At 29.7% G+C, this 13,847-nt stretch overlaps 1 protein-coding gene across 1 annotated transcript; it reads left to right on the plus strand.

The window, feature by feature from the left end:
• The first annotated feature begins 7,308 nt into the window (after positions 1-7,308).
• Positions 7,309-11,318, plus strand: LOC107960210 (probable hexosyltransferase MUCI70). The gene is made up of 9 exons (XM_016896505.2): positions 7,309-7,725; positions 9,048-9,314; positions 9,395-9,608; positions 9,690-9,799; positions 9,868-10,067; positions 10,170-10,273; positions 10,356-10,543; positions 10,631-10,830; positions 10,910-11,318. The coding sequence occupies exons 1-9, from the start codon at positions 7,473-7,475 to the stop codon at positions 10,991-10,993; spliced, it is 1,620 nt and encodes a 539-aa protein (XP_016751994.1). The 5' UTR covers positions 7,309-7,472; the 3' UTR covers positions 10,994-11,318.
• Positions 11,319-13,847: the final 2,529 nt, after the last annotated feature.

Raw genomic sequence — 13,847 nt, forward strand, 5'->3', positions numbered from 1 at the left:
TTTTTTGGGTTAAATTATTTTTTGGGGCCTAAACTTGTCAAATTTTTTATATTGGGACCTGAACTTGACAATTGTTTCTAGATTGGGGCCTAAACTTTTTTTTATCCAAGTTGGGCCCTAAACTTGGCAAGTGTTTCTGCACTGGGACTTGAATTTTTATTATTATTTAAGTTAGTTCTTAAAAATCGTACAATTTGGGAACAATTAGCAAGTTTCGACCCCAATGTAAAAATAATTGTCAAGTTCAGGGCTTAACTTAGACAAAAAAGGTTTAAGCCCTAATGCGGGAATAGTTGCTTAGTCCAGGCCTCAATGTGAGAAAATTTGCCAAGTTTAGGCCTAACTTGGACTAAAAAAAGTTTGAGCCTCAATGTGAGAAAAGTTGTCAAGTTCAGACTCCAAATAGTTATTTAACCCTTCTTTTTTCATTATAAAAATTGAATTATTTAAATTAGGCGTGGATGATAGAATAACCAGATAGTAACACGTGGTATGCTATATAAATATATCTCATGCTAACATATAGAGACTCGTATTAACAGTAAAAATGAAAGGAATTTTTAACAAAACGACTAGTTTACTCTTTGATCTAATATGCAATTATTAATTTACCCATTTTTTGAGTAGAGGAGATAAAATCTTTGATTTTTAATTCTGAAAAAATATTTAAATCTTCGATTACTAAAGACTTAAACTCTGATTTTTAGTTGTGAAAAAAATATTGTACAAGACCTTCCTTTATTACTAAAGATTTAACTTTTTTATTTTTAGTTGTGAGAAAATATTTAATTTTGAATTCCTTTTATTTTTGTTATGGTGTTTTTCATAATTGGTCCACTATCCGAATAAGACCGACCCGACCCTTATTACTTCGGTAAATATATAGTTCGTCTGTATGAGTTCGCACCATCATACATGTAAATTTATACTTAAAAGACACGTGTTGACTCTAAAATAAAAAACATGTTAATATGTGTTAATACGTAAAATTAAAAAACCGTCAACAAAAAATCTATGCTTTTTGGAAACGTGGAAAATTATCAATTAATCAACCGGAATTGATTGATAATTCATGATCTGATTAAATTAGAAATAGACAAAAGTGAGATGATTTCAGGTCTAACGTGGCAAAATCCTAGACGTTCAATGTCTGATTTTTCTTTAAAAAAAATGGCCCACCCTTTTATTTTTTATGTCTTACCTAACTTATTTTCTTAATTTTGAATATTTATTTTTATTTATTTATTTCTCAATGTATTTACTGAACGAGTCCATCAAAATGCTCCATATTTTGTAAGTTTATTAAAAGATAAATTTTAATCATAAATTTTAAAATTATTTTATATCTAAAATCAAAATAAAAATTAAACCCTCAACCACTAAAATAGAAGACGGTTACCGTTGTATAGTATATAATTTCATGAAGTAAAAGTTGTGGTTGTGGAGACTCAAAAAAGTTATGTCGTGAATAAAACGCGGCCTTTCGGCACTGGTTTGCTGTCTTCTTAGAATCCGACAATACAAGATTCCACCTATACAGCTATACTTATTAGGGGTTGTTTTATTAGGACACGTTTAATGTTCTAAAATGTCATGGCTAAATATTACTTGAAAAAGAAACTTTAGTTTAAGTTGGAAAAAGGAAAATATTTAAAAAAGTATGATAAATAATATATAATTATTTTTATAATAAGATCTCGTATGATCAGTTTTAAATCAATGATTATAATAATTTGATCAAGCTGCGTTGTATTGACAACTTAGAATTTGTCGAATCAATTATTATATATAAAAAGTATAATATATAAAAAAATATATTCTATTCACGTGAAATATTTACGTAAATGCTAATAATGATTATATAAAGGGTAAATTTTATTGGTAGTTACTCAATTATGATTTTTTTTTAGTTTTTGGTCACTCTACTATGAAAAGTTATAAAATGATCACTTAGCTATACAGTTTTTTTCATTTTTTTGGTCACCAGTTGGCTAATGTAAAAATGAAAACACCCAAAAATCCAAGATAGTTAAGTGACTAAAAAAAAGATAAAATTAAATAGTTGAGTGACTATTTAGTAACTTTTCATAATTAGGTGACCAAAAAAGAAAAAAAAAGACATAATCAAGTGACTAATAATGCAATTTACCCTTATATTTAATTTTAATTTTTTTCTTTATTAGTCTTGGAATTTTGATTTAATCTATAAACTTAGATTCCGTTAAAGTATGATGGCGTAGCACTCTCGATTATCATTTTAAATTGAAAAAAAAAGTTGAAATTTGTTAAAAAAATGTTAAAGTATCAAGTTTCAAGATTAATATAAATATAAAAAATTTTAAAGGACTAAATTGAAAATATTTTACTATGAGAATAAAAAAAAGTATTAAAAATAGATTTAATATGACTTGCACGGGGCTCGTTGAAGATTCTTGTTGATCTCTAAATAACTTATTAATTATTATTTGATCCCTATAATTTGTACCTCTTATTGTAGTGGGTTTACATAATTAAAGAATGGTTTAATACATAATTTAGTATTTGAGTTTGACACTTTTTTTAATATGGTACTTGTGTTATTTTTTGGTCCAATCTGCTACATGTGTTTGAAAAAAGGTATATACTTTGGTACCAAAGGTAGTAATTTTAATTTTTTAGTGTTTAATTTGAATTTTAGAGTTGATTTAATTAAATAATAATGTTAGCGATTAACTTTTATCAAATCAATCCTACAATCCGAATTAGATCACCTCTATTAGACTGTATTTGACAAATTAAAGTCAAAATTAAATAAATTCACAATTAATACTAAATTTATTTTATTAATAAAATCATAAAAAACCAAATTTAATAAGATTAGCAATTGACTTTCATATAATCAATCGTAAAATCCGAATTAGGTACAAAAAAGTTATCACCGTTATATTCGGGTACCAAAATCTACAACTTTTGTCAAATACAAGTACTAGATTAAACAAAAAAAATAACACAAGTACCACATTAAAAAAAAGTATCAAATTTGGAGACTAAATAATATATTAAGCCTTAAAGAATTTATTAACTCAATAGAGAGCTAAATTCATTGAAAAAAAATTCTTCTTGAATTATTGTTTATCAATTAAAAAGGTAAAAGCATCATGGATACCCCTGTATTAGGAGTCGGATTGTATTTTACTCCATTTATTCAAAAAATGGGTAAATTAGCCCATATACATTAGATTAAAGAGCAAATTGATCATTTCTGTTAAAAATTTCATCTATTTATATTGTTAAAAAATGACATGGTTATCAGAATAACCAAATAGTGACATGTGGCGTGCCACGTGTACCTCATGTTGAAGTACAATGATCAGTTCATAACAGCAGAAATGGATGAAATTTTTAACAGAATTGCCAGTTTTCTCTTTGATCTAATGTACAAGACAAATTAGCCCATTTTTTTAGTTGAATGGGTAAAATGCAATCTGACTCCTAGTATAGGGGCCTCCATGGTACTTTTACCCAATTAAAAAAATATAATATTAAATAGTCGAGTGATTATTTTATATCAATTTTTAGTTATCATAATATAATACATTAATTGCATGACTTATAATGTTATTTTATGTTGGCCAAGTGAATATCATAATCATATCATATAATCCATGTGTTCAATATTTATATTATTAAATTTTCTTTTGTTTATTTTTTTTAATAATCTCATTACAGGTTTGATCATATCCGTCTTTTTTTACACAGTGCTTAGAATTACCCATAGTCTCTCCCCAACCTGCGCTTTAGTACACTCAAACCCACATCCTCCTACATTACCAACAACGCTTATACCAATCAAATTAAAACATAATAAATTTTTTTTCCCATTTTTATCATATCTGCCAAGACCTTCTTCATATTTATAGCTAGCTAGGTTTCAATGAAGTTATTTTTTTTAAAAAAATCCAATAATGGATATATTCCTTTTTTTCCCCCACAATGTTGTCAAGACAAAAATAGGATTAAAAACAAAAAACAAAAGTTGAAACAGCTGCTTAGAAATAATTGAAGTTGGGACATTTGCACTTTTTTTATTCCTTACTAGATAAATGTTAGGTCTTCCAATTTATCTATTGTTCAACATGATGATAGTGACATTATTGGCATTATTTTTAATCTTATTTTTCTCTTCTTTTTTTTTAAGAAAAATTAATAATAAAAACAACATCCATAGATGATAATATAATTAGAAATTTGTTATATTCACACTTATAATAGAATGTGTATATAAGAAATCAGAAATTTTTTTATACATGTAAAATTAAGTTATATATTTTTGTGAGAGTTAAAATATAATTTCACCATTTTACTGACATATATGTTTATAGTTTTTAAAATTAAAATTTTATCACTTTTGGGACTAAATTATTATAATTTTTACTACATATTAACTTAAAATTTTATAAATTTTGAGAAGCTTAAAATATAATTTTCTATTTTAAAGGGGCAAGGCTCTTGTCTACCCCTTCTTTCGCCTCCTCGTGATACCGAACATAAATATCTAATACGAAAACATTTTAAAAAATGAAAATTTTGAACATCATATATATCAACTGAGCTAATGTGTATATATATATATATAAAAGGAATAGGAATGCAATGGAATCATAGAGGTGAAAACTGCTTTATCCACTTTTGCCTCGTATTTATATGAAAAGATATAAAGTAACATTTTAATCTCTAAAATTGGTAAATTTTTCACCTTAGTTTCTACTTTTTTTTCTTTGTCTATATTAATATTGGAATTTGGCAGTTTTTTTTTTCAAATTGGTCACTGAATTTAGATTTTGTTAAAATATGTTGATGTGGTACTGGTACTCTGAGATTGCATTACGTCATCACTTGGAAAATCTAATTTTTTTTTGACAAAATCTCAGAGTATCACATCATCACACTTTAATGGAATTTAAATTCAGGGACTAAATTGAAAAAAACTTTTGAATTCCAAAACTAAAATGAACCAAACAAAATTTAAGGGACCAAGTTAAGAAAATTGTTAAATTTAGGACCTAATATTGTTTTATCCCTTATATAACTGTTAAAAACATATACATATATGAATATTTATTATATGGGTTAAACCATTATTTTAGGGGTTGAACTTGGCAACTATTCTCATATTGGAGTTTGTTCTTGTTTTTGTTGTCAAAGTTACGCCATGAACTTGACAATTATTCTTATATTGAGACTTGAACTCGACAATCGTTCCCATATGGGGCTTGAACATTTTTTTCCTAGTTAATCCTTTAACTTGGCAATCATTTCCATATTGGGACCTGAACTTGTTAATTGTTCCTACACTCAAGCTTGAACGTTAGGGTTTTCAAGAAAATACTAGGGACCAACTTAGACAAAAAAAAAACGTTCAAGCATCAATATGGGAACAATTGTCAAGTTCAAGATCTAATTTAGACAAAAGAAAAGTTCAGACTCTCAATATGAAAATAATTACTAAATTTAAGGCCTAAATTGAAAAAAAATTCAGACCCCGATATAAAAATATTTACGAGTTAATTAAATATAAATTTATTTACATAGGATGTGATATAAAATAATTTCAGACAAGCTATGTGCCGATGTATGACAGCTTCGGTGTTTTTTCTAATACAAATGTAAACTCGCCATTGTTACTTTTTATAGGATGGGATTTGCAATTTTCAACTACACATCATGTCATTAGCTTAGTTGCCTTTATAGCATAGCTTTAATAATGTTTTCTTGAATTATTTAAAAAGTTTTATTTAAGTTATAGACAGTTAAAATTACTATTGTATGACTTTTTATGTATGTATTGTTTATACCAATCGAAAATTTTGTTTTCTATTTTCTTCTACAGTTCAATTTTTTTCATGAATCTGTGAATTAAAATTCAAACAATTTTTTTCTTCGATCTTTGACACTGACTGTCAGACCGACTTGGATCCAATGTATGTTTTTCTACTCGTCGATGGGTACTGATCTATTGTATCAATTGCCAAATCGTCGCTTGGAGCTTAAAAAAAACTGAACAGTTTAGTGACTTAAAAAAACTTTTGAATAGTTCAGTATTATTTTGTAACTTTTTGAAATTGAGTGTCTAGAATGTAAACTTATTAATAGTTTAGTTACCGAAAATAAGATAAAGAAAAAATTAATTATGAAAATATAGTGTTTGTTACAGTAATTTTTGGTGCCACCTGACAGTGGCGGCATTGGTAAACTTTAAAAAAAGTCTGATAGAAAAAAAAAAGTTGAAAAAATGAAAAAAATATAATTTAATTGATGCCGTTGCTATTAAATGCAGGAAAAAGGCATTAAGACATTAAATGCAAGAAAAAAAAAACTATTGTCGGTGTTGGAATCACAATCCAACTTTTTTTTCCCCACTTTTTCAGCTTTTTTTTTCTATCATATTTAAAAAGAAAAATCACCGATGCCACCAATATGTCCAGCAGCATCACAATCTAACTTTCTTTTTTCACTTTTTTTACTTTTTTAAAAATGTTCATCACTGCCACCAGTGTGCCAAGCGACACTCAAAATTACAGTAGCAAACACTCTATTTTTATAATTAATTAATTTTTTAATATTATTTTTATAAAAAAATCTGCAATTTTACGTATTTCAAGCTCCATCGAGGTTAAAGCGGTATATAAGCCCCTAAACTTTGGTGAAAAAATAGAAATATAAATTATTTTTAGAATTCTAACGGAGCCCAAACTATTGGAGCCCACTCGAATTGATTCGTTTATATAATAAAAAATGAGCTCCAACTTAGCCCAAACATATTAATCATTTAAGCTAAAGTTTCGGGCTTCAAGGCCCAATAAAAATGTTATGGCATAATGTTAAATTCAGTCCTGCATTTTTAAATCTTTTATCAATTTGGTTTATTCATTTTTTAGCTAAATTTGGCTTCGAATTTCTTTTTTAAAAAAAGAAAGAAGTTAAATTGCTATTTTTTTAACTATTTGAATATAATCTTTTGAATAGTTAATTAACTTAAATGAAAACTTTAGAATAGTTTAGTAACTATTTTTTTAACTTTTTGAAATTGAGTGACTAAAATGTAAACCTACTAATAATTTAGTGACTTCGAGTATAATTTACCCGAAAAAGACAGCAACCCTTCTCAGTTTCAATTCACATTGTATTTTTCTCATGTTTTTATATCCAAACCAGCAATTTTCATACATTTTCATCAACAATTTCTTTGACAAATATTGTCGGTTTATTTTTATTACAAAATTAAAAACCAAATAAAATAGAACCAATCAGAAATTTATTACATATCACAATCATGTCATAAATATTTCATGTATAAACACTTTGAATTTTCCCTCATTTTCCCACAGAAACTTTTTCCATTTTCTTTTTCGAAAGACACCCACTTTTCTTCAGTTAAAACCCAGATTTTCTTTCTTCAAAGTTCTCAGTTTTTTGAACTTTTCCTTTAGACAATGAATGGGGTTTCATTGGGGATTCGTTCAGGGAGTTATAGTTCTTCAGATAAAAAACAGCAACAAAGTGATGTCTTGTTACCAATTCAAACACCTTCAACGACAAAAACTAAACCTTATTCGAAAATGTTTAAAGACAAGGAGAAATTGTTTCGTTGGGCCTCTAAATTTGCTGGTCGGAAAAGAGTTAGGATGTCCCTCCTTTTTGCCATTTCAGCTGCTGTTTTTGTTTGGGTTTTATATGTCGGCAGAGGTTGGTTCTTTATGACTGGTTTTTGTTTACTTTGTGCTTGAAAATTATGTAATTGTTTGGTATTGATTTGTGAATTTAGTGCTTAGTAAATGTTTGATGATTCGGCTCAAGTGAAATTGCTGGTAAAATTATCATGGAGTTCTCCAGGGGTGAAATCAGAAATTCTTTTTAGGGGATCGAAATTAAATTATAATTTTTACAATAGTAAAAATACAATTTCATCATTTTAATACCCTATATCTTTATAATTTTTAAAGAATTAAATTAAATTTTTATATTTTTAGAGGGGCTAAAATGTAATTTTATATTTACTAATTTAAAAATTTAAAGAGCCTAAATAAAAAATTTTCTATTTTAGGTGGCTGAGGCCTTCGCCACCCCTTAGTTTCTCCCCTGGAGTCCTCTATACTAGGAGTCATATTATATCTTGTCCTTTTGCAATTTAGCCCTTGTATGTTAGACCAAAGGGCGACCTGATTTTTCTATTAAAAATTTGTGTATGTATGTCAGCATGAGACACATGGCATGACATATATCATTGCTTGATTATTTCGTTAACCATGTTAGTTTTTAACAATATAAATTGATGTTTGATCTAATGTATAAGGATAAATTTGTTTATTTTTTTAGTAGAGTGATAAACGCAATCTGACTTCTAGTACAATGTTCCATACTACTTGTACCAATTTAGTGCCTAATGTTTGATGATTCAACTCAATTGAAATTGCTATTTGTTAATGGTAAAAAATGCCATGGAGGCCCTCGTACTAAGAGTCAGATTGCATTCTGCTCATTCTACTAAAAAATGAGCAATTTAGTCATTGTAAGTTAGATCAAAGAGCGATCTGGTCATTCTATTAAAAATTTCATTCATTTTCACTATTAAAAATCAACCCATGTATGTTAGCGCGAGACACATATAGGGCGTTATGTAATATTGTGTGGATATTCTGTTTATCACGTCAGTTTAATAGTACAAATTGATTACATTTTTAATAGAAATGATCAATTTGTTCATTGACTTAATGTATAAGAATTAATTTGCCCATTTTTAAGTAGAGAGAGCAAAATGCAATTTAATATCTAGTACAAGGGTCTTCATGATACTTTTACTGTTTGTTAATGTATTTGACTCTGGTGTTATTGTTTGACACGGATATGGTTCGATTTTTCAAATTTTCAATGTATTTAAAGTATCTTTAGAGGATATATGACATATGCCACGAATATTTCAAGAAAAATGAAAAGTTCTAGCTATATATATGTATTCCATTTTCTTGTTTATTTGTGAATTTAAATGTATTCCATTGCTTTGTTTATAGATAAAGATCAAGAAACTCACAATGGGCTTAAGGTAAATGATAGTTTGCCTCTAAACAATTCCGAAACTCCTCCAATGAACGAAGTGCAAACTGTCGGAATCATAAAGCGGGTGTCTTTTCCGATCGATGTGGAAAGAACTGAAGTTCGAGTAATGCCTCCGCAGCCGCCTTCGTATTTTTTAGGCTACACTCTTCCTCCAGGGCATCCTTGCAACAGTTTCAGTTTACCCCCTCCACCGGCCGATAAAAAACGGAGTGGGCCACGTCGTAAGTCTTTTTTTTGTTCTCGATTTTATTCGACATTGCGAATTCGGGTTTTCCCTTGTTGAAACATTGTTTACATACAGCTTGTCCTGTATGTTACATTCCTATGAAGGACGCTATCGCCTTGATGCCGAAAATTCCGTCATTTTCGCCCGTAGTTAAGGATTTAACATATGTGTACGAGGAAAACTTGAATAAAGAGACGGAGTTCGGAGGTTCCGACTTTGGTGGGTATCCGACTTTGAAGCAACGGGATGATTCATACGATATAAGAGAGTCGATGAATCTGCATTGCGGGTATGGTTCACTAACATGATTTGGTATTATATTTTCAATTTAGTTTTTGATCGATCAATTTGTGTCGTGTGCATTTGCCAGATTTGTTAAAGGAAGCAAACCCGGACATGGAACAGGGTTTGATATCGATGACAACGATCTTGTCGATATGGAACAATGTCGTGGAGTGGTTGTTGCATCGGCAATATTCGGTACCAAAACCGTATTACTATGTTGGAACCGATGATTTTTTATCGAATAATCCGATTTTTCTTTTCAGGAGCTTTCGATGACATACAACAGCCGAAGAACATTAGCGAATATTCCAAACGAACCATATGCTTCTATATGTTTGTGGATGAAGAAACCGAAGCCGATTTGAAAGCTAATGATGGTCTAGAGGAGACTAGGAAGATCGGAGTGTGGAGGATCGTTGTTGTCCGTAATCTTCCTTACACCGATGGAAGACGCAACGGAAAGGTAAGCATTTAAAACATATATGGTATGGCTTCGAGTTTAAATCGGAGTTAATAGAATTTTAGTATATGATGATGATGAATATGGTCTGTCTTGCTATCATAGATTCCGAAGCTTCTAACGCATAGGCTATTTCCGAATGCTCGTTTTTCTTTATGGATTGATGGGAAACTTGAGCTTGTTATTGATCCATATCAAATTCTTGAGAGGTACTCGGAATTTTCGTCCAGTTTCTGTATGTTAGCCTGATTTCTGGGCGAACATTCGTTTACTCCGAGTCTTCTTTTTCAGGTTTCTATGGAGAACGAATGCCACTTTCGCAATTTCTAGGCATTATAAACGCTTTGATGTATTCGATGAAGCCGAGGCAAATAAAGCTGCTGGCAAATACGATAACGCCTCCATCGACTTTCAAGTCGATTTCTATAAAAAGGAGGGTCTAACCCCATATTCCGAGGCTAAACTTCCCATCACGAGTGGTAAAGTACACGACATTTTGCTCGGATTATTTCGTTTCGACCCGTATCTCTTTCAGCTTCAACTAATGAACTTGACCTGTTTTGCAGATGTTCCCGAAGGATGTGTGATAATACGAGAACATATTCCGATTAGCAACCTCTTTTCTTGTCTTTGGTTCAACGAAGTCGATCGTTTTACTTCCCGAGACCAAATTAGTTTCTCAACGGTTAGAGACAAGATCGCGGCGAAGACAGGTTGGATGGTTAACATGCTCTTGGATTGTGAACGTCGTAACTTTGTTGTTCAGGTATTTATTTTCCGGCTTTCGTTTTAACAATGCAACTAATGTGTATCGGTGACCCGATTCTTTTTCCTTTTACTTGTAGCAATATCATAAGGAAGTTTTAGCGCTTTTGGCTCAAATGGCTCCTCCGGTTATTAATCCGCCGCCACCGCCGACATCGTCATGATCTGTCGTCCGATGATCCACCAAGGATTTTCGCACTCAAAACTTCGGATGAAAGGAAATTCTTACCAAGAAATGGCAAAGTTGGCAAGAATATGGGTTTAAATTAAAAGAAATAAAAAAGAGTGTCCTTTTCCAGGCAAATTTCCATTTTTTTTCACCCAATTTTCCATTCTTCTTTTTGTTGAATGTAAAATATAGTCCCCGAATAATTATAATTATGATATTATATATATATATGATTACCACCAAAATTATTGTAATTTAATAGCCATATTTATGTCTCCTCTTTGGAAGATAATAATAAAAATCAATGAATTTTACATTAATCTTTTTTTAATTATTTTCTAGTTTGCTGCATTTTGTCTTATAAATGTAATCGGTTAAATTCCCTGTCAAGTCCCTGTATTATAGGTTGAAAAGTAAATTAGTCACTACTATAAAGTATGGGACTCCTAAATTTTTTGAAAATTTTCATTATACTTTTAAGAACCTTTGGAAAATTTTAATTAGCTCTCTCTAAAATTTTTGGAATTTTTAATGGACCTTTCCATAATTTTTGAAAATTTCATTTAGACTCCTCTAAATTCTTTTGTAAATACTGTAAATTTTTTTAAAAATTTTAGTAGACCTAAAACAAAAAAAAAGTAACATGTGAAAAAAATTAGCAAATTTTAAAATATTGCAAGGATTAATTTGCTTGTTTTTGTCAAATTTTATGATTTTGCTCCCCATTCAAATTTCGGATTTAGTCTCTATACTTTAAATTGCTATATTTTGACTTCTATATTTTTATAATGTCATTACTTAATCGAGACAGTTAACCCTATTAATTATTTCGGTTAAAAATACTAATGTGGATTTTTCTTACGGACACCATTTCTAAAACAAAACAATTAACGTAAGCTTGATAAGTTAGAATGTGTATTTTTTAAAGAAAGTTCTATACTATATCAGTATTTTAACTGAAATAGACGAGATTAGCTATTTGGACTAATTAATTAAGTTATAAAAAATGGACCAAATTATATGAGATTAAAGTATAAAGATTAAATCTCAAATTTGAACATAGCAAAAGGACCAAAACTAATATTTAACCATTAAATGTACGAGAACTAAATTTGGACTAATTTACCCTTATGGGTCCGTAGTAGAGGTGTCCATGGGCGGGCCGGGCCCAGAAAAAATTTCAGCCCGGGCCCGGCCCGGCCTAAAATATGGGACTAAAATTTTGTCCAGGCCTGGCCCGAGAAAAAATTTCTAAGCCCGAGCCAAGCCCGGCCCGACCCATTTTTTAATAAACACCAAAAAATTATTTTAAAAAAATTTAAAAAAGTATTTTAAAAATATTTTAAAATAAAAAAATAAAAAATATATATTTATTATATATTCGGGCGGGGCTGGGCCGGACCCGGGCCAAAAAAGTGGTGCCCGAGGCCCGACTCATTTTCTAAACGGGCTTCGTTTTTTTGCCCAAACACATATTTCGGGCCTATATTTTTACCCGAACCCTCCCATATTTTGGGCAGGCCGGGCCGCCTGGCCCATGGACACCTCTAGTCCGTAGTTTAACCAATATTGTAAGTCACTTGCAATTTAAGAATAGGATTAAATGAAAAGTTGGTCCTTAAACTATAACACTTTTCCCACTTAGGTACCTAAACTTTTTTTGTTAAAAGTAATACCTAAACTATGATTCCGTTACACTTTTTGGTTCAACCGTTTGCTTCGTTAAACAAAATTTCATTGGTCAATTATTTTCTGACATGTAGCAAAAAAGTTTAATTTTGAATTTTATCCTTCAATTTCTTTACAAAAAACTAAAAAATTAACCCCTTCTACTTTATTTTGTCAAAATTTGGTCCTTTTTTGAAAAAAGAAGAAGAAGACAATTGGAGCACAATATTAAACCTTGTTGTTAAATCACTACCTTGAAAATCAATAATTGAGCAATTTATATACAAAGAAGTTGCAAAAATCAGTAGTTCAACGATTTATATGTAACAAATTAAAATATATATATTCATAGTTCAAGTTCATGTGTTAATCAACAATTTGATTAATTTTTCGGTTTTCGTAGAGTGTAAAAATCCAATTCTGATTAAGTTGTCAATTTTTTAAAGCGGAGGATGAAATTCACAATTAAATTAAAAATATACGGATATATAAAATATGTAACTATGACATCAATTCAAGTTTTATATGTATTAAACATCACATAAAATGATCATAATTGAGCTGAGCCGAGGTTAAATAGTAGTAGGCTTGAGCTCGACTTGAAATTCAGGGTACTCTGCTCAAGCTTGATCGAATATAAATTTTTAAGCTCAAGCTCAGTTCAACGCATAATTGAACTACTCGAACTCAAGTTCGAGCTTAATTAATCTGAATTATCATTTTTCATACTTAAACTCATACTCGAGCTCGATCAAGCCTGCAGCTTGTACTTAAGTTCTTTTGATATAATAAGAATAAAAATATAATTTCATAATATAAAATATATTAAAATAAAAGGCTCTATTAAATTCATAAACCATTTGAATCAAATATTAAGGTGCTTGAATTTAACTCAATCAATAACTCGAGCTTTATCTCAATAATTATTCAATCAAATTCGAGTTTTTTTTAATAATTCTAGTGCATTCACTTAACCTTAGCTGTGGGGCGAGCCACCTGTATTCCTAGTACCTTCTATTTTTCTCTAAAGTTGTGTCGTTTTCATCCCTTTTTTAGAACGTTTTAGTCATGATGTACTTCGTGGTTGAAAATTATTCATCGAATTTAAACAAATACAACATACATATATATAAATGGTATAATGTTAAATTTAGTCTTTAATATTTCACCTTTTAACAATT

This window comes from Gossypium hirsutum, chromosome D06 (assembly GCF_007990345.1).
Source record: "Gossypium hirsutum isolate 1008001.06 chromosome D06, Gossypium_hirsutum_v2.1, whole genome shotgun sequence".
Classification (NCBI taxonomy): Eukaryota; Viridiplantae; Streptophyta; class Magnoliopsida; order Malvales; family Malvaceae; genus Gossypium; species Gossypium hirsutum.